This window comes from Nuphar pumila, chromosome 2 (assembly GCF_984573655.1).
Source record: "Nuphar pumila chromosome 2, dmNupPumi1.hap1.1, whole genome shotgun sequence".
NCBI classification, from domain to species: domain Eukaryota; kingdom Viridiplantae; phylum Streptophyta; class Magnoliopsida; order Nymphaeales; family Nymphaeaceae; genus Nuphar; species Nuphar pumila.
The window spans coordinates 27356528-27383694 of NC_143250.1; the positions used below are offsets into that span (position 1 = coordinate 27356528).

Genomic DNA, 27167 nt, shown 5'->3' on the forward strand with positions numbered 1-27167 from the left:
AGTTGGCGGACTTCTTCACTAAGGCTCTTGCTGCTCCTCGCTTTTTGTTTCTCCTTAACAAGTTTTCGGTTATATCCCCGTAAAGCTTGAGGGAGGGTGTTAAAATACATGTAATACATATATATATATATATATATATATATTTATATATATATATATATATTTATATATATATAATACCCGATAGGGGTATTTTAGTCATTTCACAAGTACCCGATAGGGGTACTTGTTTTTCTTCTTTTATTTTCCTGTTTATTTTTTGTAAATTATATTTTTAATTTTTATGTTTTTTGCTCACACAAAAGGGGCCCCACCATGTAGTCGATGGGCCCCCCAACGGTCACATTTGTGACCGTTGGGGGCTCCCAACGACTACATGGGGAGCCCCTAGGTGGCTCTCCTTTTAAGGCCTCTTTGCCATCCCCCCTCTCCTTCTCTTGTGTATAAATAGGGGTGAACCCCTCTTGTATTTTTCACTCAAGAGAGCTCTCTCTCTTTTTAAAAAGCGACTTTTATATTTTTATGTTGTGTTGTCTCTTGTGGGTTTGGGTGTGAGCCCTTTTGTTTGTTCCTTAGTGGATGTTGTAAGTGCTTAATGCACTCTTTGCTTTTCCGCATATTTCATTATATATATATATATATATATATATATATATATATATATATATATATATATATATATATATATATATCCATATATATTTATTTAATTGTCTTTTTTAGTTAATTGAACTCAATTCAATTGTCCAAGTCCTCTGTGCAATCTTCCCCTACCTTGGGGAGTTGCAAGCTTATTGGTGCCTGCGGGTGTAAACGATTGACGGCTCGGGTCGCGGAGCGCGAGCGCGAGCGGGATCCGTTGTACGAGCTGCAAAAGCGACAGTCTTAGCAAGCTAACACCAAAAATAGAAGATCAGGGGCACTGTCGCTGACCTGACGTGAAGGAAGCAGGGACATCGTGCCCTTGCACACTTGCTATCAGCGCAAGAGGCAAGGGCAAAGCCTCTGCCTGTCAACAACAAAGGGAAGGCAGGGGCTTCACCCCTGCCTGACAAACATGCAAAGAGGCAAGAGCTTTGCCCCTGCCTGATGAATACGCAAACAGGTAGGGGGCGAAGCCCCTACCTGACGCCAGAGAAGAGGGAGGCAGGGGGCCTTGCCCCTGCCTGTCAAAAAACAGCGAAGGCAGGGGTGATGCCCCTGCCTAAAGAGAGAAAAGGGCGCAAGGAGGGGGCTCGACCCATCCCCTGACAAATAGAGGAAGCAGGGAGGGGCTCGACCCTCCCCTGCCGTCAAAGGGAGCAGGGAGGGGCTCGACCCACTCACATGCCATACCAAGGAGCAGGGAGGGGGGTCGACCCCTTCCCTGCACAACAGACAAGCAGGGAGGGGTTCGACCCCTCCCCCTATGTAAAGGACAAGCAGGGAGGGGCTCAAATACTCCCCTAACATTAAAGGGACGGAGGAGGGGACTCGACCCCTCCTCTTGCGTACTATGAAGGCAGGGAGGGTCGAACCCTCCCCTGCGTAGTTTGAAGGCAGGGAGGGCTCGAGCCCTTCCCTGTGATAAACAGAGGCAGGGAGGGTCAAACCCTCCCCTGCGCATCGAGACAGGGAGGGGGTTCGACCCTCTCTGGTGAAAGAAAAGGTAGGCAGGGGCCCCAAAACCCATGTCGGAACCTTTCCTACAGGCAGCAAGGGTTTTACCCCTGTCGTAACGGACCAACAGGCAGGGGCTTTTGCCCCTGTCGGTCGACGGAAGGAAGAAGAAAAGGGGGAGAGAGACAGAAGGAAAAGGAGAAGAAGTCGGTGCGTACCCAGAGGTCGCCGGCGTCGGCGGCGACGATGTCGATCGAAAAAAAAGGAGGGGATGGCACTGGGGTCGCAGCCGTCGGTGTTCGGGGAAGGCTGGACGTGAGGGCGACTCGAGCTTGCTCTGGCGAATCGAGGGAGACGAGAGGGGAAGGCGGTGAGGTTGCCAGTGCGGGATGAAAGGGGAGAGGAAGTCGGGGTACCGAGAGAGAGACAAGAGAACGAGAGAGCAGGAGAGGGGTTTCGTATTTGAGACCCCCCTGCCTCGTTGTCTTTAGGAGCGAGGGAGGCGGTTCCTCTATTGGGTCCGGGTCCGGATCCGACCCAAATCCAAGTATATATATATATATATTGGGGGGGTTTACCCCCCGGCATTCAAGCTTTTCTAAAAGTTATTCATAATAAAATCAATATTTTTTGTGTTCTTGTCTTTTTTGAGACTTTTTAGCACTTTTGTGCATGTTATGAGCCTTAGTGAACTTGTTTCTTGCTTGGTGATTGTGTGTTCTTCGTGGAATATGTAACGACCCCAACTCATGGTCCTTGAAAATGCGGATTTTTTTTTAACAAGATGTGAAAATATTCCCAGAGATCTGGGGTCTTTAGAGTCCCACTCACCGCTGGATAATCACACACCACAATAGAGCTTACACTTATCTTCCATACCAAAATCAACCCATTATTCATTTATTGAAAAACTGATAAACATGTCTAGATACACTTGCATAATGAATTATTTAGAGTGCAACATCCATTAAATGAATAAAAAAGGAAACAAAAGTAGAGCCATGATGTCCCTCTGTGATTTATCCAGCAAGTGTGTGACACCTGTGACTTGCCCAGACACCAGTCGCTTCACTAAGTTCCTGCTTCTGTGAAAAAACCATAAAAAGGAAGGATCAAGAATTCGAAGAATTCTGTGTACAGATCCCTCTAATGAAAATAAATGAGCATAAAGAACACAAGTACAATTTTGTGCAATTTTCCTTGAGGAAAGCAATTATGACATTTACTCAATCCAACTTAAGTGTTCATGCAACATCTATTAAGTATGCAAAAACTTTAATCAATAACATGTATTTACTTTGAGTAAGCAAGGTATTCCACATACATTAAAGAGTAACCATCACTCATCCAACAACATATATCATTTAAGAGAAGCAAATTATGCATGATCTAATGCATAGCAAGGTTATGCATGATATATGTGTAATGTATGAACATCTTATTGTCTTTCATTTAAGTTCCCTTTTTTATATGCATGCCCTATTAAATGCATACAATTTAAGTTTCTCTTTTTAATTTTCATCGCTCGCGAATACACCAAACGGGTATAATCCCCGAGGTCAAGTTAGATTCCCAAGGTAACTTAGCACACAATTTATATTTTATTACTGGGTTCCAACTTAGTCCTCGACCAAGTCACCTTCGGAACATTAGACCTCCACATCTAATGTCGGGGATACAAGGGACACCTCACGCCCACAAGTGTCACTTCCTTTGTACCATAAACAATCACAACTGTGACAAACACACCACCCCTAGGTAAAGTGGCAGATTCTCCCTAAAACCGTGGCCAGGAGAAGGAACCTCAATATCGGGTTCATGGGACCAAATTTAAGCACACGGAGTTTTTGTATCTTCACAGTCTCCCCTAAGACCGGATTTCTAAGATCTCCATTCTCCAGATGGAAGATCCCAGAACATAAGTTACATTGTTCTTATTTCTTATATTTTTATTAAAGTCGATTTTTTAAGTTTGCAATACCATATGCAAAAGTAAAGTGAAAACCCGCATCCTCCCTTGCGGGAACCCTTACGGAACTCCAGCTCGTGAGGACAACGGGAACAGTGTAGTAATGTGCCCTACCAACTTGTGTGGTTAAAGTGATGTAATTAAACATATAAGAACACAATCAAGTCCACGGATCTTTAGGCCGGTGAAGATCCATTAGGTCATTGATGCATCACACAACAAAACCAAAGTGATGTGTTATATAACATCAAACTATTGTGCCAAATGCATGTGCACCCATACAAAACAAGGTCAATCATAAGCATGGAATTTCCCACCTCCCAAGCATTTTTGTCATGTGCATTTCCTACATCCATACACATGTATCCATGTCAAAACATACTCACATGCATTAATGTTGGCAGTTAGATTTATATCATCCCACAATCTTTGAACAAATTTTTTTTCAAATATTAATTAACATTGTTGCCAGTCTCAAGCAACATGCATAAGGCAAAGCCTTTACACATTTTTTTCTCTATACCCAGCAGACCACCTGGCTGGGCCTGTCAGCCTATGCACAGGCTCGATCTGGGCCTGTGTAAGCTGTCAAAACTGAATAGCATTACAAAGCATAAGTAGAGGAGAATATATATATATATATATATATATATATATATATATATTTATTTATTCTTTTTATACAGCTCAGCCCAGTCGACTAGGCCTGCCACCCAGTCCAGCCGAGTGGGTCTGTAGGCTCCTCTTTGAATTTTCTATATTGCCTTTGGAGAAAAAAAAACTACTTACATCCACAGAGGAAATGAGAAGGGTATGTAACTTTATCATTTGAAAGCAGTAGTCACTTAATTCAAATTACCAGACATTTAACCTAAGCTAATGGTCAATGGTAAGAGTGTCAACAGGGCGTGGCTCGGGTCCGGACCCGAGACCCGTAAACCGACCCCAAACGACATGGATCCAACTGTGGATCCTTGGATTAACTTTATAATTAAAATTTTATTCATTTATTATTATTATTATTATTATTATTATTATTATTAAATCGTGGTTGATATCCTTTATACCTGATTACCCCTTTATGGGTCCTAGATCCAAAATGTGGATCTAGGCCCAATTTGCATATTTTGAAATATTTTGTAATATAAACAAAAATTTGTTAGTGAAAACTTACGGTTTTTTACAGAATATCTCTCTTTGAAGCTCATACGTGTTTCATTACAGCTCTCTCTTGAAAAATCATTCTTTGCTCTTGATAAATACTGGATCAATCAATAGTGTTTTGTCTTCTACTATTCCATGAGATCAAATGAGCACTCAAGTAAACACAATATCCTGCTTGATCTTTAGTCTAAGGATGCCTTTCCCAATTTGTATTTAAGAAGGTGATCACCTTCAATGGCATGAATGTAAGGTCCTTTAAAGACACTTTATAAACAATTCATATGTTCAGCAAACAACCTTAAAACAAAAGATACCCAATGCATAACAAAAGATACTATCATAAACATCAACAGAAAGAAGTCGTGCAATCAAATGCTAACTGATGGTTACCGTGATAAGACTTGATAAGATATGAAGTGATAAAGCCGAAAGGTAAAATTGTACACAACATATAGTCGTGATAATGGATATCTATGTTCTCAACCAAGCAACTAGAGCTATTCATTTTGATGGAGAATTTAAACCTTGTAAAATTATTGAGCCTGCTGTACTAAACATTTAGACATAGATCTTCATACCGTTCAGATGCCGCTTGTAGCATGCCATCAGAAATAATACGAGCACCAGAGAGAAGGGCCCCCAGGCCAATTCTATATCACATAGAACAACTTGCTTAGTTAAAAACTTAAAATGAACTTACAACTCAATAAAAGTTATATGATTCTTCTTAACATATATGAGCATACACATACCCAGGAAATAAATACATATTATTTGCTTGATTAACATGTCCAACTTTTCCATCGCCTGCAAACAAACAAGATGATTGCTGTAAATTTTCATAAGCTGAAACAGGTTCAAGGAATTTCAGAAGGTATGTACCAAGATCAAAATTTTCGAAAGGGCTCCCACTAGCAAATACAATGTTTTCTCCAGCATATTTGAAAGCCTCAGCTGCTGTACATTCAGCTGCTCCATATAACAAGTGAGCAGAAAAGTAATTTAGTAAAATGAAACCACCATGAGCAATAAGCATAGCTTTAAAAAATTTGTATTAGGCTAACCATTTTTTGTAGGGTTAGACATAGCAAATATTGCAGGCCTTGGTGAGTCAGAGTCTCTCATGGCCCTTAAAACCTGCAACAAGCAGTGAATAACAAAAACTGAGCGAGCACATAAAAATCAGTTTGTAAATTTGCAAGCATGCAGAAGCATTTTATACAAAACATGTGCATATGATATTCAATTGAAGGACAAGATGGATGCTGTTGTCTCCAATTTCAGGTGCCCAAGAAGGCGCCAAGTCATTATTGGTAGAATTCATGCATCCCTTTCCAGCAATCTTTCAAATGAAGCATCAAAGTCATTGGATGGACTTCATAGTTCAATATTTACCATCAAAGTCTAAATTTCAGAAAGGAACAAAGAGAAACACAAATAAAAGGCCACTCAACTCTGTGCTTCTGTATCCTGTGGAAAGAATTTTGTGGAGAGTAGTTGGCAATAACACTCATCACATCACAATCTTGTCTTAGCACAAAAAAAATTCACTATATTTTATCGAAATTGATCATCAAACTCAAAAGTGGAATTGTCTGGAGTTCTGGAGTTGGACTAAAGACACACAAACAATAGTGTAAACAAGTTGGATACAGTTTGATCCTAATGCACCTGAGCTACAACCTGTCTTATGCAGATCCACAGCTGGATTAGCTTGGACCTGACTAAAAGATCAAGTCTTAGTGCAAGCAGGAACCTCCAACAAAAACAGCAATACTGCAACAATGTGACTGAAAATTTTTTTGATGACAAAATGTGACTGAAATTTTGCATGCTAAACACTCTTTCTCAGCACTACTCTGTTGCTAACAAGCTGGAAATCAGAATGGCAGATACCTTGTAGACTGAAACGAGATCTGACATTTTCTTGTTGGCCTCAGAGTTTCCACCTGCCACGTTCTTGGCCTCACCAATCCCAAGCACAGTGCTAATAGCCCAGGACATGCATTAAACATTGCAAAACCATGCCTAAAGCACTGCATGGACCATGGGCCTGATACTATGTCACATGGGTGCGGGTGCGGGGATTCGGCACTTCCAAAAAACCCGGGTGCGGGGGTGCGGCAGGGGCAAAAATGTAATATATATATATAAGGGGGCAGCTCCCCCCCCCCCCAAGATTTTTTTTTTAAATTCCGCAGCCCATTTCATAGGGCAAATTTTTCTTTTAAAAAAAAATCCAAAAAAATGGACCGAAATGACCCTGGGTGCGGTCAATGCACCCAGGGACGGGTTGACCGCACCCACGTCGAGTTGCGTTGACGCGGACGCGGGTGCGGCACCCTGCTAGCCGAATCCCTGTGACATAGGCCTGATAGCATACAAGTTCATTATAATGTTGTAATGTAGCACGACATGGGTTCCCTTGGAGTCGTAAGGTTTCATAGTGAACAATAGGAGTCCTCAGCTAGCTCTTTTACACAATGTTTCTGGTACAGTACTTATAAACATTATCAATAACAATATCTGTTGTCAGTTTTACACAATGATACTCCTACTATACCCCTTGCCTTTTTTCTTGTCATTTGTACTGTTGCTCAATAACAATATTGAACTGTTATTGCACAAATGTTGCTTCTCCTGTGCATTGAAATCATGCCCAGTAACGTGAACATGGTTCACTGTGTATCCCACTCAAAGCTAGTCCACTTGGCTATGCCAACCAAGTGCCAAACAGTTGCCTATATTGTTCAATCCAGTGAAACTCGGAAGGAAGCATCATGCATCCACATCAGAACCACAAAAACATCGACAATATCATCGATATGCAGGTGGTTTTCAGCACCAAAAAAACCCGAAAGTGATAGGTGTGTGCCATCAAGCAAGAACAGCTTCAAGTATGCTGGTTTTCAAACCTTGCCAATACCAAAAGAATCTTTGAAAGTGCCTTCGCATTTATAACAATACATATTATTAGCCAAGAAAGAAGCACAAAGGAAGAAAAAGATGAGAGCAATATTAAGAGTTATGTAATAAAGTGTATTACCATTTGTGTACTGCCCCTTTTATGCAGCCATTCATTGTACATAGCATTTCTAGTAGGGGAATTTTTGACTTATTTAGTTTTCTTTTGTTTGCCTTGGTATGTATATAGAGGGGGACAACCCCCACGACAACGTATTAACTTCTTTTGTCAAAGTTGAATGAAGTTCTCGTTCTCCCTAGCTCTCTCTTTTCCTTGCTTGTTTGACCTAATCCTTGGGTTTCGTAATATGGTCTCAGAGCCATGTCTTTGATAGGAAGAAGATAGAGAAGGAAAGCTTCATTTTGGTATTATCAATCTGTTGGTTCATGCTCTCACTCTGTAATGCCCCAAAATTTAACTCAAATTTTTGAGGAATTTTTCTTTTCATGACAACGGAAACAATTCACTTTATTGGGTTAAGCATTCAGGCACATTACAGGAGTGATCAAACAACAACATTTATTTTATTCCAAATAAATAATGACATCAGAGTTCCAAATAACATAAATACTAATAAATTGAAATTTAATCTAAGACATCCCGAGAACACAGTAAATCAATATCTCGATCGACGCCCCAACCCGCAGCCGCTCATAATATTCTATTCTTCACCTGAAAATTTGTAAAATGATTGGAATTAGACTACAACCAGTCTAAGTAAGAAAATACTGCAATTTTTCTTGCAGGTGTATCATGTGCCAAGTATGTGATATGTGTGATTAGCATGATTTTTAGTATAAAAAGAAGAAGGTGAATAACATGATCTATGTTACTACAACAACAATTTCAAAGAATCTAAACTAGCATGTATAATCAATAACAGGCTCAAAACATCTCTCTGACATACAGAATTTAGTGCATGCTAATTTAAATAACTACAGGCTAAAAGTAACTGTAAATATGTTAAAGTGCAAATCTGCCAACTCCCTGCTCAACTGATGTACACAAGATGGTTTTCTGTTAATGTTTTTCTTTAATTATCTCACGAGTACGCGCGGGCCAAGGCAACCGTAACAGAAGAGAACATTCGGGGGTTTTCAATCTTGTCTCACTGACAACTTTATTTATTAAGAACTCTGATGCAGGTATCATTATCCTCCTCTATGTTGACGACATGATCATTACTGGAAGTGATAAACAAATAGTTTACAATATTAAAATAATTCTCAAAATGCACTTTGAAATGAGTGATTTAGGTTTTTTAAAATTCTTTCTTGGCATAAAAGTTGCATATTCCTCTATAGAGGATATTTACTGACTCAATCTAAATTTGCTTTAGATATTGTTGTCAGGTCAGGTATCTCAGATAAAAGACGCGTTGATACTGCCGAAGTTGTAAATGTCAAAATGAAGATTGATGGTGGAGAACCGCTTGAAAATTCAACACCTTATAGACAACTTGTCGGGGCGCTATCATATCTTTCTATTACAAGACCTGACATTGCACATGTCGTTCACACAACAACTCAATTTCAGCATGCTCCAACTTCTATCTATATGGAAGTTGTTTTACGCATTATTAGATATATTAAAATTTTTATCTTTCGATGACTGTTTTTGTTTGCTTCTTCCACCTTAGAACTAACTGCTTATACTGATGCAGATTGGGGAGGGGGTCCCAATGATCGTCACTCAACTACTGGTTTTTGTGCATTTTTAGGTGAATCATTGATTTCATGAAAATGCAAGAAGCAACAAAAAGTCTCTCTCATCAATAGAAGTCGAATACAGAGCAATGGCTACAACCACTATGGAAACAGTCTGGTTACAACACTTGCTTTCTGATATGGGTATTAAAAGTACATGAGCATTAAATCTATGTCGCGACAACAAAAGCTCAATCTATATTGCCAGCAATCGGACATTCCACGAACGAACCAAGCATATTAAGATGAATTGTCACTATGTACGAGAGGAATTTCTACGTGACACCATTAATCTTCCCTATGTCTCCTCAGAATATCAATTGGCAGATTTCTTCACCAAACCTTTCGCTGTTCCTCGATTTCACTTTCTCTTAAACAAACTTTCGGTTCTCCAACAATAAGTTTGAGAAGAAGTGTTAAAACATGTAATCTCATATGTAATTATCTCATATGTAATCTTTTTTTTTCCTTTAGTCTAGTTATGTATTTTAATTGGGATAGAATTAATCTAATTAGGATTAGGACTTTTTTTGACTTTTTAGCCACTTTGCTTTTTGACCAAAAGTCAAAAAGCAACTTCATGATTAAGATTTTTTTAGACTCTTTTAGCAACTGCTTTTTGACCAAAAGTCAAACAGCAACTTTACGAGAGAGTTGTTGGACTCCCAACGACTCTAAATAGAGTTGTTGAAAGCCCAACGACTCCCTCAATGGCCTTTCTTTATCAGCTATAAATATGGGGCTTTCCCCTTGTAATATTATCTTTGGAGTTGGGATTTCTCCCACTTAATGAAATACATTTTTCTCCTCTTCATTGTGCATACCCTTTTTTGGGTATTTTGTATGAACCCTAGTGGTTCTTGTGATTGAGCACTATTCGTGAACCTTTATGGTTCTTGTGAGAGACATTTTTGTGAGTATTTTGAGAGTTTTTGCTTGTGGACTTCATCTTCTTACAACTCACAGGAGATGACATGGAAAGAGTTAACGAGACTAAGAAGAAGTTGGCCAGCATGTTTGAGATGAAAGACTTGGGGCATTTCAAATATTTTCTTGGGCTGGAGATAGCCTACTCACTAAGGAGATTGTACTTATCTCAACATAAGTATGCTACAGATTTGGTGGTGAAGGCAAAACTGGCGGATGACTTAAAAAGAGTCAATTTTCCCATAGAAGCAAATTTAGAGATAAGAGCCACAGATGGGGTTGAGTTAGAAGATATTGTATTATACGAACAATTAATTGGAAGTCTCATATACTGAACCATATCCAGGCCGGATATCACCTATACAATTCATGTAGTCAGTCAATTTAAATATGATAGTTATTGGGTGAGTTGTGAGTCTTCATTGTTGACAAGATTTCCTTATATTATAACAATATGAGTGTTATTCATATTGCAAAGAATAAAGAGTTTCATGAGCGAACTAAGCATATTGAAATAGATTGTCACTATACAAGGAAGGCCTATGATGATGGAGCTATTGTTCTAGAACATGTGATCTCAAAGGATTAGATCACAGATGTCCTTACTAATGTTAAAATGTAAAATGTAATATATATATATAATAATATTATATTATATTATTATATATATATTTGTATTTTTATTTTATTTATTTTTTGTTTTTTATTATCTAGTTCAATTAGAACTAGAGTTAATAAACTAGTCAAGTCCCAACTACGACTTGACTAGCTCTTAGTTGTTAGACCTAGTCCAACGGCTATATTTAGAGGCATTAGACTAGGGTCCAACGACTCTATGGAGAGCTCTAAATGAGCTCTCTTCCTCCTCTTCTCAAATGTGTATAAATAGGGATGAACCCCTCCATCGTAAGTACTTCAATGCTTTTTAAGCATTTTCATTATTAATAAAGATTTATTATTTCCTTGTTGTGTTCTTCCTTTTATACCCTTTTATGGGTTTGCTTGAAGTATCATTATAGACACTCTTTTGGTGGATTCAAGTGTGCTTGTGGAAGACCACCATTTCATTACGTCGTGGAGATTTTAGATCTTGAAGAGTTTTTGCCTCGATTTTTGTGCCTCATTTGCAAAAGGTGTTACATCACCTTGTTCTTGGCTCAAGAAGATTTGTTTGAAGAAAGGAGGACTTGTGCTACAAAAATTTATTTGTATCATCTCTCTTATTCTCTTGTCTACTCTTTTTTTTCTCTCTCCTCTTATCTATTTCTCTCTTGCCCTTGTAAAAGATAGATGACAATGATAAGATCACCATCGTACCCATGAAGCTAAATGATACTAATTATGTAATGTGGGCTTCGATTATAAAGCACCACATTTGGGGAAAAAGATTATGTGGTATAGTAGATGTAATAAACGAAAAAAAAATTTTGTTCGACCCGGGTCGGATCCAGATTTGGACCCGACCCGAATCCAAAAGGGAGAGGCAGTCGGGCTGTAACGACCCAAAAATCCAGGACTTGTAACTTTTTAGAATAGTTTAGGAAGCTTTGAAATCATACAATAATCAGAGTTTAAATAATACTTCAGCGGAAAATGATATTTTTAAAACCACAAGTCAATGGACCTTGAGCGCATTACAGCGTAAACTTTCCTTTTGTCAAATCTCGCACAACCATTGAAATCAAATGGTTTAGAAACGGAGTTTCAATAATTGAGAATTCGTTTGTTGAAACCAAAAAGAAGCTTACTAAAACAGTTTTATTAACTCACGGTTTAATAAAAGAGAAATTTTGAAACACACTTTATACCAAATTTACCAACATGTCCTAAGGAACGAAACGTCAGGGAAAGAGCTCTATCTTGACCTCATCATGCCATCGTGCAATCGCAGACTGTATTACCTATCCAAAACCTGCCCATAAAATGGGTCAGTTTCACTAAAAACTGGTAGGTGCACAGACAGGACAATATAGAACATAGTTAAGCAAAATAATTTAATATGTCAAGTAGACAGGCAATTAAATAGTAATTTAATTTCAGTAGAGTCATAGAGCAAACTATCATGAGCATAATGCTAATTATTACTAGCATTTTACTGGCACAAGTAAGCTAACTATTACAAGCAAAGCACTGCACAAGAAAGTTAACTAGCAAAATACAATGCTTCATCAACCACACACACTTCCATAAGTATTGAACATATTGTACCCTATAACTTTCATACGTGCATAACTGAACACATTGTGTAATCGGATTTAAATTATGTTTCGATATTAACTGGCCAAGCGGGTACGCACAAGGCACGACTCTAGAAACAACCTAGACTGATCCGGGGGTTTATTATGCTATGTATTTTATGATAACCCGGATAGCTGACTGAGTCCGCACCTAAGGGGACGGTCGGTGACCAAGAGAGAAATCCCCAAAGCAGCATAAACAATGGATGCATCCCAAACATGGAGAGCTACCACCTAGGATAATTATGGTAGTCTCATTCCCCTAACTCCGATGACTGGGGAAGCCGAGTCTTTTGCTCGTAACTGCCATTAATGGCCTGTCCATCGAAGTTTTGTACCTTCCTGTCCTCTCTCCTGACAGGAGTCAGCGATTCGAATGAGTACATCAGGGGTAGTTAACTGAAGACCCATTCTACATACTCTGGTCTTTCGACCAAACTCGAGTATCTTGCCGGTGAAGGCGAAAACATCACTTATTTAGGTGATCACAACATTTTGTTATTTGCACCCATCCAGGTTGCCACAACCTACTCATCCAATCATCGCAACGTAAGAAGACGTACTTGTCAAAAAGTACGGTTGTACATGTCATAAGTACGACTACGATGAAAGGGATATGGTTCCACAAAAGAAACCCCAACAGATGTTATCTGCAAAAGAATTAATACAACACAGCCTGGCAAGATAAATCTTGAATTCACTTCAACAACATTTTTCATATTTCATGATGCAAGGTCATCTCGGATCTCTCGTCCGATCAACAAAGTACTTAACATGTTGTGCATGTCTAAAAGTACGCTATACTGAACCAGGGAGGTCTGTGGGCTTCTCAAAAGGAATACCCAACACACAACTTCATAACAATTCAAAAAAATATAAGAGTGCTCATTTGGCACGATTCATCCTTAAAAGCCATAATGCCACATTAAGTCATTCACACAAGACACAACACTATCAATCTTACATCGAAAATTTATCTTAGTATCGACATGTGACACTAGATTGATACATAAAGAATGGGTCCTTCAACAGAACCCCACTCATTCATATGCTCATGCCCCTGATCGGGGTTATTCAAAATGAGTCGCAACTTGAATCACGGTTATAAAACATTTCTCCCAAGTGGGTAGACTTGGGAGGGGCCAAATGTGACTTCGCAATCCTGCAAGACTTAATCATACTTTGCAAAAGTTGTGCATTTTGAAGAGCCCTGGGTTTGCAGAAGGAAATCCTCTTTAAAAGAACTATAGTGCACAAGTGCATCTTCTAGTGTTTTGAAAACAAGTGATAACAGGATAGGCACAAGACTACATTTATGTAAGTACATATTTACCATGAGTGTGAGCATATGCAGGTTATAACATGTCAACAAACAACTCTCGACTTGCGATGCCGCACATCGAGGGAAAAGCACATAAGTAATACATGAGGTACCAAAACTATACATTGACCACTTAGACAGGCAAACAGATAAGGTCATAAGTAATACACCAGACACAAAGTCGTACCTCACTCAAAGGAAACGTGCAGGCAAAAATGGATGCAAGCAAACAAGGGCATATGTATTTCAAGAAATACGAAACCACACCTCAAATTCATAAACAACTACGCAAAATAATAATCCAATAATGAAATTGTACATCCACCCATAGAAAGGTACAGGCAAGTATATATGCAAGCAATTTAGGGCATAAGTATTGCAAAAAGTGTGAAACTACCTTCAACACATAAGCAAATACACAAATTAATACTCGAAGAGTAAAACAGTACCTCGACTCATAAACATGGAGACAAGAATAATAAGTCACGCAAAAGCAGTATAAATCTAAGTACAACTAGCATAGACATTTTAATTATTTCAACCTAATTAGATCTTATTGCCCCTTGTGCGACTTTACCCTACATTGGGATGTCGTGCAGCTGCGTACGCCTACGCGAGAGGATAATACGAGGGTTGAGCCGTGGAGCACGATCGGGACCTGTTGCGTAAATAGGCAAGAGTGTTAAATATCCAATTTTGCTAATATAATTAATGGTGCGATGAGGACATGAGTAGGTTTAGGCGACATGGGCGAGCCACCACCGAAAACAGCAAGGTGGCAGAGAAAGTGCCATTGCCAAACATAGCGAGGCGACAGGGGGCGAGCCCCTGCAGACAGCACTGAAGCGGCAGGGGTCGCACCCTTGCCGACAGCAACGAAGTGGCAAGGGGCTAGCCACTGCCGACAACAACGAATCGGCGGGGGGCTAGCCCCTGCCGACAGCAACGAATCGGCAGGGGTCGCTCCTTTGCCGACAACACTGAAACGGCAGGGGGTCGCACCCCTGCCGACGACAGCGAATCGGCAGGGGGCTAGCCCCTGCCGACAGCAACGAATCGGCAGGGGTCGCTCCCCTGCCGACCACACTGAAACGGCAGGGGGTCGCACCCCTGCCGACGACTGCGAATCGGCAGGGGGCTAGCCCCTGCTGACAGAAATGAATCGGCAGGGGTCGCTCCCCTGTCGACCACACTGAAACGGTAGGGGGTCGCACCCCTGCCGACAACTGCGAATCGGCAGGGGGCTAGCCCCTGCCGACAGCAACGAATCGGCAGGGGTCGCTCCCCTGCCGACAACACAGAGACGGCAGGGGGTCGCACCCCTGCCGACGACAGCGAATCGGTAAGGGCCGAGCCCCTGTCGTTCGACGAAAGGACGATGGCAGGGGGACAAACCCCTACCGAAGAGAGAGAGAGAGAGAGATCGGGGCGAAGGGGTGTCGCAGGGGCCCTTGGCCCCTTGCCAGCACTCCGGCGAACCCCCAAAAGAGGGAAGGGGACGACAGGGGCCCTGTAGGCCCCCTGTCGGGTCTCCAAAGGCAAGGAGGAAGGTGGGAGGGCGCAGCAGGGGCCGTGCGCCGCCTGCCGGCGTCCTGGCGTGGTGACAGAGAGGGAGATGGGAGGGGGAGAAGAGGGAGGAGGAGACTGAGATAGAGGGCGTACCTGGAAGGGGAGGAGGCGAGGTGGCTGGCGACTCTGGAGGCGTCGATCGAGGGCGGCGTGCTGGGGGCGAAGGGTTGTGTGCCCTCCCCCGCCCCCTTGCAGGGCTTTTAAAAGCCTCTGGGGGGGCGATGAATGGGGAAACCCCGATGGGTTTCCCCTAATCTCCCCGAAATCGAAGGTGGAAGGGGGCGGCGCTCGGGAAGAGGATTTAAAATCCTCTTCCTGAATCGGGTTATTAAAACCCTAATGAAGAGGGGCCCGGGTCGGGTCCGGACCTGACCCGGCCCGGGTCCAATTTTTTTTCTTTTTTTTTTTTAGCGGGTTTTACACAGGCACAGCCCCACCGCCTCCCTCTAGCCTTCTTTAGAAAACAAGGCAGGGGGGTTTCAAATACGAACCCCCCCCCCCTCGTTGTCTCTCTCTCGACTCTCTCTCCCTCACTGTCTCTTGTTCTCTCTCCCTGATATCCCCGACTCTCCCTCGTCTTCGGTGATTTGTCGAAGAGTTCTGTCAGGCCGCCGCCGGCGACAGCACCACCGGAGCCCACCCTTGTCGGCGATAACCTCCCCTCTGCGACCTCGCCGACGATGCATTTCTACCCGACAACCCCCAGACTCGTCGTCGGCCACCTCTTTCCTTCTCTCTGCTGTGAAGGCGTCGGCGACCAACCACCACCGCCTTCCGCTCTGGCGACTCTCCAGGTGCGCACCCACATCCTCTCCCCTTTTCTTTTCCTTACGCCTCTCATTGGCAGGGGGGTTACCTCCCCTGCCTTTCTCAGGATCGGCCGACAGGGGGGGCTGAGCCCCCTGTCATCGGCAGGGGGACTCCCCCCTGTCTCTTTGTTCGGGTCGACTGATAGGGGGGCAGAGCCCCCTGTCGTCGCCATTCGTCGACAGGGGGCTCCGCTCACCTTGTCCCTCTTATTTCGCCGGCAGGGAGCGGAGCTCCCTGTGTTGGCCCACCTTTTCGGCAGGGGCTTCTGCCCCCCTGCCTTTTTGTGGATTTTTCGACAGGGGCAGAGCCCCTGCCTCTTCGTGGTTCTTCCGACAGAGGAGGGGCTCGCCCCCCCTCCTCTCTGTTTTCCTGTCAAGGCAGGGGAGGGGTCGAGCCCTCCTCCCTGCCTCCTGTTACGGCAGAGGAGGGGCTCGCCTCCCCTCCTCTCTGTTTCCTCTGTCAAGGCAGGGGAGGGGTCGAGCCCTTCTCCCTGCCTTCCTTTACGTCAGGGGAGGGGTCGAGACCCTCCTCCCTGCTCCTTGCTCCCTATCATGGCAGGGGAGGGGCTGAGCCCCCTCCCTGCTCGTTGTTTTGACGAGGGAGGGGGTCGAGCCCCTCCCTGCTCCTTGTTGCGGCAAGGGAGGGGGTTAATCCCTCCCTGTGGCTCTTTTCTCGTTAGGCAATGGCATTGCCCCTGCCTTCGCTGTTTTCGGCAGGCCGAGGCAAGCGCCCTCGCCTTGTTTTTCCCTGGCATCAGGCGGACCTCCATTCGTTGTTGACAGGCAGGGGCTTTGACCCTGCCTCTCTTCTACTTTGTCAGGCAGGGGCGCAACCCTGCCTGCCCTCGCTTTATGAGGGCAGGGGTGCAATCCCCTGTCTCCTCGGAGTCCGCTGACAGCAAGTTAGCAGGCCCTGCTTCTTGCGCTTATAGCAGGTGCGCATGTGCACGATGCTCTGCCTCTGCTTCCTTTATGTCAGGACGGCGTTAATGCCCCTGACTTTCTATTTTGGTATTAACATGCTAAGATCGTTACTTTTGTAGCTCGTACGACGGATCATGCTCGCGCTCCGCGACCCGAGCCGCCAATCGCGTACATCCGCATACAACAGCAAGCTTGCAACTCTCAAAGATAGGGGAAGATTGCACAGAAGACTTGGACAATTGAATTGAGTTCAATTGACTAAAAAGGACAATTAAATAAATATATATATATATGCATATATATCATATATATTTATACGAGTACATATTTAACTCAAGGACGCGGTTTCGCGATCCTTGTCCTTTACTTTGTCGTTGCGCATCGCGCAAAGGTTTGGCGTTGCACTCCTGTTTACAGTCTTTACTTGACGTTGCGCATTGTGCTGAGGGTTTGCGTTGCACTTCTGCTTACTAAGACATTTTCAATATTTTTTGAAGGCATTCTATTTATCAAATAGACCGTCGTAAGGGCGGCTTCGACCCAAAAATCTTTTGGAACATTTCTAGATACTAGAAATGTTCTAGTGGTCTCAATAATGTGTATGTGCTTTCTTTCGGCAAGTCTATTTTGTTGAGGAGTGTATGAACACGATTTTTGATGAACAATCTCATTTAGGTCAAGATAATTTTCAAAATTTTTGACACAAATTCTCCCCCGAAATTAGTTCTAAAGATCTGAATATTGGTTTTAAATTGATTCTTTATATAACTATGAAATTTTTTAAAACAATCAAATACTTCTGATTTGTGTTTTAAAAAGAATATCCAAGAGTGTCTACTATAATCGTCTACAAACACAACATAATAGGAAACACCGCCTTTGGACACGAACATCAGAATGCACTAATTCAAATGGATTCTTAGTTATAAGGTGTCTTGGTCCAAAAGGTAAAGACTTCATTTTGCCAAGAATGAAATCTTCACATACAAAATTTTCTCTACAATTTAAAAGAAATGAAAGCAATTGTAATTTTGTCACACTAGGGTGTTCTAGTCTTTTGTGCCAAATTTCTATATCTTTCTTTTCCACAAAACTACAAAAAAGTTGTTTTGGCAATTTAAGATTATCCATGACATAGAGATCTCCTCTTCTATGGCCTCGCCCAATCGGCTAACCGGACTGAAGATCCTGTATTAGACAATCATTAGATGAAAAAAATATTTTGTAACCATAATCCGCAATTTGAGAAACCGATAAAAGATTTAAATTTAATTTTGGTACTACTCTAATATTTGGTACGTGAAAGATAGGTGTTTTTTGATAAATACCAAAACTTTTAATTTTCAAAGATGTGCAATCGGCAGTTGAAACACAAGAATCATTTGAATTAAACTTGGATTCGGTCAATATAGACTCATTTGGGGTCATATAAAATGAAGCACCAGAGTCAAGGATCCAAGAGGTCTTACCATGGTTGTCACTTGTAGATATGGTCGTTCCTGAATAAGAAGTAGCTTGAGCTTTATGCATAGGTTGTATTGTCTCCATTAGTTGAGCTAAAGAGAGCGAGCCGATGCATTTGGAGTCGTCCATTTAACTCCTTTCAACCGAAGCCACTCTTTTGTCTTCTTTATGATCTTTCTTCTTTCTTTTGGGACAAAAAGGTTTGATGTGTCCCGATTCATAACAATGATAACAAATAATTTTTTCACTCCTTTTAAAATCATGATCACCTCTCTTTTCATAGCTGTTGGGATTTCTACCATTCTCATTTCTTAAAAAATGAGGTGGTTTATAGCTCTTGAGAGAGAAAGAGAAAGAGGAAGAAGACAATGCGAAAGAAGAGAGAGAGAGTTACCTGAGAAGGGGCCGGAGAGGGCTCCGACGAGCTGCAGGTCGGAGCTCGGAGGTCGATCAGAAGGGGAGAGAGGGTGAGCACGGGCACGGGGCGGTGTCGGTTGAGGCCACCGGCGCGCGAGGGCGGAGAGGAGTCGAGAGGGAGGAGGAGGAGGGAGGTGCAGGCCATGAGAACCCTCCCTCCCCTCTACGTTATCTAAAGAGGGGTCGAGGGGGAACCAATCGGGAAACCCCAAAGGGATTTTCCTTTTCAATAGTGGGGGAAAGGGGTGTCGAGCGGCACAGGGAGGGGAAAGGGTTTTAAAAGAAAACCCTCGCCCCTGCGCTGTTTATAACCCTAGCAGGTTAACGGGTCAGGGTCCAATTCTGACATGCGTTCGATTTTTTATTTTTTATTTTGAAAAACTTAGGTTTTACAATGGATCTATAAGGTAAAAACTAAATGGGATGGAATATTAGAAAGATACAAAGCTAGGTTAGTAGCCAAAAAATATAATCAAGAATATAGAATAGACTACGATAAAACATTTGCTCCAGTTGCTCGAAGGACTACTGTGAGAACTTTCATTTCCATAGTATCAATTAAAAAATTATCTATCTTTCAAATGGATGTAAAAAATATTTTTTTGAATGGTAATCTGGACGAGGAAGTTTACATGGATCCTCTACCAGGCTTGGAATTAGCACATGGAAAAACTCTTCGGTTGCATAAAGCCTTGTATGGCTTAAAATAAGCTCCCAAAGCTTGGTACGATAGGTTCATTAATGTGATAAAGCAGCTTAATTTTAAATCATGTTTTAATGACATTGCATTGTTTGTTAAGTCTTCCAATGCAGGGATGATGATCTTATTACTTTACGTCAATGATATGATAATCAGAAGAGGTAATAAGCAGGGAGTTAATCATATCAAAGATGTGCTTAAAGCTAACTTTGATATATCAAATCTTGGTTTTTTACGATATTTTCTTGGAATAGAAGTGGCTTACTCACCTCGTGGTTATTTTTTGTCACAGACTAAGTACGTAGCAGAGATCATTGAACGATCAGGACTCTCGGATGAAAAACTGGTTGATAATCCAGAGGTCATAAATGCCAAAATGAAGAAAGATGATAGAGAGCCTTTGCAAGATCCAACTCCCTACAGACAAATGATTGGGGTTTTGTCTTATCTTTCTATTACTCGTCCTGATATATCTCATCTTATTCATTCTGTTAGTCAATTCCAATATGCTCCCACTACAGTACATATGAGTATTGTAATGAGAATTGTTAGATATATTAAGGAATTCATTAATCATGACTTATTTTTATCGTCCTCATTAGAAGTCATTGCATATTCTGAGTCTGACTAAGAGGGGATGTAAATGATAGACGCACAACCACTGGTTTATGTGTGTTTGTAGGTGATTCCCTAATTTCATAGCGATGCAAAAAGCAACAGAAGGTGTCTCTCTCCTCCACTGAAGTTGAGTATCGCGCACTGGTAACGACTATGTCTGAGTTGGTATGGTTGAGACAACTTCTCGAAGACTTGGGAGTTCATATTGCGAAACCTTCAAGATTATGTTGCGACAATAAGAGCGTTATATACATTGCAAGCAAGCATACATTTCATGAAAGGACAAAACATATTGAAATAGATTGACACTACATTCGTGAAAAGTTTCCGAGGAAGACCATCACATTGCCCTACGTTCCGTCTAAGTATCAACTAACAGACTTCTTCACCAAAGCGCTTCTATCTCTCAGATTTCACTTCCTACTTGGGAAACTCTCGGTTGTTTCACCATGAGTTTTAGGGGGAGTGTTAAGATATATATATATATATATACATTTGTTGTAAACCGAAATACCTAAGGGTATTTCCGTCTTTTATTGTAATAGGTGTCAGCCTATTAGGGGCTGACAATCTTTTACTTTTATTTTATTTTGTATTTTTTGTTTTTCGGTTTTTATATTTTTGGGGCAGCTCCAATATAGTTGTTGGAGCTGCTCCAGCCCAACAACCATATTGGGGCTGCTCCCTAGTGATCCATTTGTATTATAAATAGGCCCTTTGTGGCCTTGTATTTACAACTCATTTTTGAGTGACTATGCAATAACAAATTTGTTAGACCCGTGTGTGGGTGGTTTGATGATTCAATCAAGTATTCTACTTGATTGAAAGTGTGTTCTTGCATGTTTATCGGATTCAATCCATTCCATTGCAGTTCTATTCTGGAACCTCAACCAAAGCTCATCAAGATAGAAGGAGATCAAGAAAAGGCTCTTGAGAGAGATGCTCGCCTCAAGACCATTGAAGAACATCAAAAAAAGATGAAAGATTGGGAGAGCAATCGTGCAAAAAATTTTGCATGGTTCATGAAAAATGTTAAACTCAAGGTATGCGCTAATATAGCTAAATTTCATAGAGCAAATGAAGCTTGGTTCTTTATGAAGGGTGTGTATACCCAAAAAGATCTTGCAAGAGCTTGTTTTTTGCAAGAAAAAGTAAGAACCACCAAACAAGGTGATTTGAGCATTCAAGATTATTATAGTGCTTTAAATACTATGGGATGAGAGGATGTGGAACTTAGGCAAAACCAAATAGAAAAAGAAAGATTATTTCAATTTCTATTTGGACTTCGTCCCAAATTTGAACAAGATCCTCCCTTCTACATAGATCCACTCTTCCTCCTATGGAAAATGCTATTGCCGAAATTACTCAAGAAGAAACTCGGCTTAGCATGAGTAAGAGTGTTGATGAGGTCTTAACCGTGTCTAAACCCAACAACAATGTTAAAACATACAAACCCACATGCTTTGGGAGGCAAGGCAACTATACCAACAATAATAACTATAGTGGAGGTAGAAAGATGATTGTTTATCATCATTGTTATGAGTCGGGTCATATTAAACCTAATTGCCCCAAATTAAATAAAACTTTCAACCCTAAGGTTGCTTTCGTTGAAGAATCAACCACCAAGGCAAGAGTGGAGATCTTAAAGAAACACTTGGACAAATTTTCGTGGCTCTTCAACAAATTCTCAAGGCGACCACTTCTACATTGGGTGTTGTCATTGCCGCCACATCAACTCCCGATACGTATTCTTGGATTTTAGATTCTAAACCATCTTTTCATATGACCCCCCATAAAAATACGTTAACCGATGTATGCACCAATTTAAAAATATCTTGTGTCACTATGGCCGATGAAACTTTTTTAAAAATAAAGAATATGGGAACTCTAGATCTCAAAAATTCTCAAAAAAAATTTGTTCCAAAAGTAAGAGTTATTCCAAAATTAAACCTAAATCTTTTTTCGGTTTTCCAAATTGCTAAGCATGGATGTGAAATATCATTCTCATCTAATGGTTGCTTTATGCAAGATCTCCAGTCCGGCAAGCGGATTGAGCAAGGTCATAGGAAGGGAGACCTCTATTTTATGAATCATTTGATTCTTCCTTCAAACTCATTTTATACTTACGTCCAAGACAAAAGTATTGAAACTTGGCATAAAAGACTTGAACATCCAAGCTACTCAAAAATGTATCTTTTTTCTTTTAGGAACAAGTTTTGTAAAGAAAAATATATGAATGGTAAAGATTGTATTTTTTGAAAAAATGAAGTCTATTCCATTTCTAACTAGAACATTTATTTCAGCAAAACCTTTTGAATTGGTGCACTCGGATGTATGGGGTCCATCTCCGGTTATGTCTAAAAGTGGTTATTCATATTATGTAACATTCTTCGATGACTTTACTAAGTATGTATAGATTTATTTTGTTAATTTTAAATCGAAAGTTCTCTTTTTTAAATAATTTTGCATAAAAATTAAAAATCAATTTCAAAGTAATATCTCTATTCTTAGATCAGATTCGGGTCGAGAATATCTATCTAATGACCTCCAAAATTATCTTAAGCGAAATGGAATTTGTCATCAAAGATCGTGTCCTAGAACACTTCAACAAAACAGACTAGCGGAAAGAAAACATAGGCATATTATAGAAACCGCTAGAACATTACTTATTTCTAAAAATATCCCCAAACATTTTTTGGCCGAAGTCGTTTTAACCTCCACTTATTTAAGAAATCGTATGCCATCATCCAATTTAAAAAACATCTCCTTATGAAAAACTTTTCAACATGACACCCGAATTCAATCGCTTACGTATTTTCGGTTGCAAATGCTTCGTACCTTTACATAAAAGAGATAAGTTGTCTTCAAAAGTGATTAAATGTGTTTTTCTTGGATACGATGAAAATAAAAAAGATATAAATGCTTTTATTTTAAAAATAACAAACTTCAATGATGTAACCTTCTTAGAAGATAAAAATGGTTTTGAAAATCTTGATAAGAAAGATGAAATTGACTATATGTTTTTTTATGATCTATCTTCAATGGAAGATATGGATGCTAATGATGATTCATTGAATCATTTTGAAGTAACAGATGATACACATCATGAAATTTCTAATATTGGAACATCACCAAATAGTGATGATATCGTTGATAAAAACCTTCAAGTTTATACCCGACATGAGCAAAATAGACCTATTAGTGCCTTAGAAAAATTCTCTCAAAACAATGAGTCTCTAGAAGAAACCTCTCTTAGACGATCTACTAGAGAATCTATTCCGCCAAATAGGTTTGTGTCCTTTGAAACACTAACACCTAATTACAATAGAATTAAATGCACTTAAGAAAGCTAACACTTAGGAAATAGTTAATCTTCCTCCCAACAAGAAATCTATTGGATGTCAGTGGGTTTTTAAAGTTAAAACTAAAAGTGACGGAACTTTAGAATGATATAAAGCAAGATTAGTAGCTAAAGGCTATTCACAAGAATATGGTATTGACTATGAGAAAACCTTTGCACCTGTGGCTAGAATAACTAGTGTTAAGACCTTAATAGTTATGGCATCGACCAAAAAATAGACTATATATCAATTGTATGTTAAAAATGTCTTTCTTAATGGAAACCTAAATGAAAAAGTCTATATGGATCTTCCACCAAGATTTAACATTGAACAGGAAAAAACTCTTAAATTTTTAAAAGCATTATATGGTCTTAAACACGCTCCCAAGGCGTGGTATGATAGATTTAGTGATGTCATGACCAGTCTGGGTTTTCATTCTTGTTATATTAACACTGCTCTCTTTGTGAAAAATGCAGGACCTAGTATTGTTATTCTTCTACTCTATATGATTATAACAGGGAATGATCAAATTGTGTTCGGAATGTTAAAAATATGTTAAAAAATTATTTTGATATGTCTGATTTAGTATTCTTAAGATATCTTTTAGGAATTGAAGTTGCATACTCTTCTCGTAGATATATACTTTATCAAATAAAACTTGCTACATATATATGTACTAAATCTGGAATTTCAGATGATAAAGAAGGTGAAAACTCCTGAAGTGATCAATGCTAAATTAAGATTGGAGGATGGGACTCTTCTAGAAGATCCCAAACCCTACAGACAACTCATTGGGTCTCTCACCTATCTGACCATTACGAGACCAGATATTGCTTATGTCGTTCAATCTGCTAGCCAGTTTCAGCATGCTCCTACAACTGTCTATATGAGTGATGTACTAAAAATCGTCCGCTACCTCAAGAATACCATCACTAAAGGCTATTTTTATCCTTATCATCTTCATTAAATTTACTTGCTTACATTGATGTTGATTGGGGAGAAAACCCTAATGATAGAATCTCAATTACTGGCTTTTGTGTATTTTTAGGAGATTCTCTAATTACCTGGAGATGCAAGAAGAACAGAAAGTCTCACTGCCTTCTATTGAAGTTGAATACCGGGCTATGGCAACTATCACCATAGAACTCATTTGGTTACAAAGTCTTCTCAAAGATATGGGTGTCGACATCTCCAGTCCTTCGAAACTATGTTGTGATAACAAAATTGCAATTTATATTGTCAGTAATCACACCTTCCATGAGCGCATCAAACATATAGAGATGGACTGTCACTATCTACGTGATAAATATCTGAGAGGAACGGTTACACTGCCATATGTCGCATCAGAATATCAGTTGGTAGACTTCTTTACTAAAGCTCTTCTTGCTCGTTTTATTTTTCTTCTTGGCAAACTTTCGGTCATCTCCCCATAAAGTTTAAGAGGGGTGTTAAAATATATGTATAAACATAAATATATATATATATATATAAAATACCCGATAGGGGTATTTTGGTTATTTTACATAGTTGTTTCTAGAAACAACTATTGTAATAGGTAGTTTAGGTTTTACCTTTTTTTATTTCTTTTTTTTTTATTGCATGCATTGGGGGTCCCACACTATAGTCATTGGGACCCCCCAACGGTCATAACGACTACATGTGGGAGCCCCCAATGGCTCCCTTTTCCATTCCATTTTTCACTCCTTTGTGCATAAATAGGGGATTCTCCCCTTGTATTCTTTAAGCTTTTGAGCTCTCATTCAATAAAGCTCCTTTACTTTTTTATGTATAGCCTTTTATAGGCCTCTTGTATGGTCCCGTAGTGGACTTATTTTCTATTTCTCTCTTGTCACTTTGTGTTTGTCCATTGGTGGACCTTGTGAATGCATTAAGCATTCTTATATTACATTTCCGCATACTTCATTACATCTTGATAGCACTTTGATTATCACATTAAATTACAAACCTCCTTATGGTTTGTTTTAAAACAAGTAAATGCCTAATCCACGGTAACCACTACTGCTAAAGTCACCATAAAACGATACTTTGCTTTTGTACTAGACCTAGCAACAGTCCTTTGTTTTTTGCTACTCCCGAATATCATATTCTTTCAAAGAAAAACACATTATCCTGAAATGAATCTCCTCATATCAAGGTCACTGGCCTAGTCAGCATCTGTAAAGCCAACAACAATCAGTGGATTATCACATTCGCTAACATACCTCAATCCATCATTGATGATGCCTTTAACATATCTCAAAATGTGTTTTACTACCTCCGCGTGACCTTCTTTGGGATCATGCATATAGTGTGACACCTGATTGACTACATAAGAGATATCTAGCTATGTAAAAGTCAAGTACTAAAGCGCACCTACTATGCTTTTGTACTGTCTTGGGTCTCTATTGGCTTCCCTACCAATGTTACTTTTGAACCAATCGCCACCGGTGTAGATACGGGCTTGCAGTCCCTCAAAACACTTCCTTTAAGAAAATCAACAACATACTTTTGTTGAGATAAATACATTATTTCCTTGTCACGGTCTACCTCTACTCCAAGGAAATATCTCAACACATCCAAATCCTTCATCTGAAATCTATTTTGCATATGATCCTTTAACTGGTTTATGTGATCAGTAGATATGCCAGTAATGACAATATCATTCACATATATCAGCAAGATAGTAATATCATGGCTGCCAATGCTAGTAAACAAAGAGTAATCTACCTAACTTCGCTGAAAACCATACATTTGAATTTCATTTGAGAATCTTTGGAACCACGGTCTAGAAGCTTGTTTCAAACCATATAGACACTTTTTTAGTTTACACACCTTTCTATAAGGATCGCCCTCTATGTAACCTAGTGGTTATTCCATATAGACTTCCTCTTTGAGATCTCCATGAAAGAATGCATTTTTGACATTCATTTGGTATAATGTTCAATGATGTATCAACCAAAGATAATACTAACCTTATAGTAGCCATTTTAGTGACTAAATGTTTTGTCATAGTCCTCCATATTCTTAGGTGTATCCTTTAGCGATCATATGGGCCTTATAACTCTCCATAGTCCCGGTGGCTTTATATTTTATCTTATACGCCCATTTACATCCGACTACATTCTTATCTTCTGGCTTGTTAACAGTCTCCCAAGTACGAAACCTATGCAGTGCATTCATTTCTTCATTCATCGCCTCAACCCATCGTTCACTGACCACCATTGAAGATATCTTAATTGAAGAACCAACAAGTTGAACACCAATATTAGTGTGGTCATCCTTGGGCTTAATGCCCTCACCATCAGAAGATATCGTAATATCCTATCTTATTTCCCATAGTTATATGCCTTGATTTTTACTCTAAATATAGCAATTTATATAAAAGTCAAACCTAGGTCCTTATTTATCCAAGTGTTGTGAAAGGTTCCTATAACAAA

At 40.1% G+C, this 27167-nt stretch overlaps 1 protein-coding gene across 7 annotated transcripts in view; it reads right to left on the bottom strand.

Annotated features, from left to right (window-relative positions):
* NAD-ME2 (NAD-dependent malic enzyme 2) overlaps positions 1 to 27167 on the bottom strand; it is a 192367-nt gene that overhangs the window by 68968 nt on the left and 96232 nt on the right. For all 7 annotated transcript variants that reach the window (XM_089995502.1, XM_089995503.1, XM_089995498.1 and 4 more), the window contains 4 exons: positions 5797 to 5869; positions 5615 to 5701; positions 5485 to 5539; positions 5311 to 5382 (listed from right to left, as the gene is read on the bottom strand). In XM_089995502.1, coding sequence (XP_089851628.1) covers positions 5311 to 5382; positions 5485 to 5539; positions 5615 to 5701; positions 5797 to 5869 — 287 coding nt within the window. The remainder of the gene's footprint in view (positions 1 to 5310; positions 5383 to 5484; positions 5540 to 5614; positions 5702 to 5796; positions 5870 to 27167) is intronic.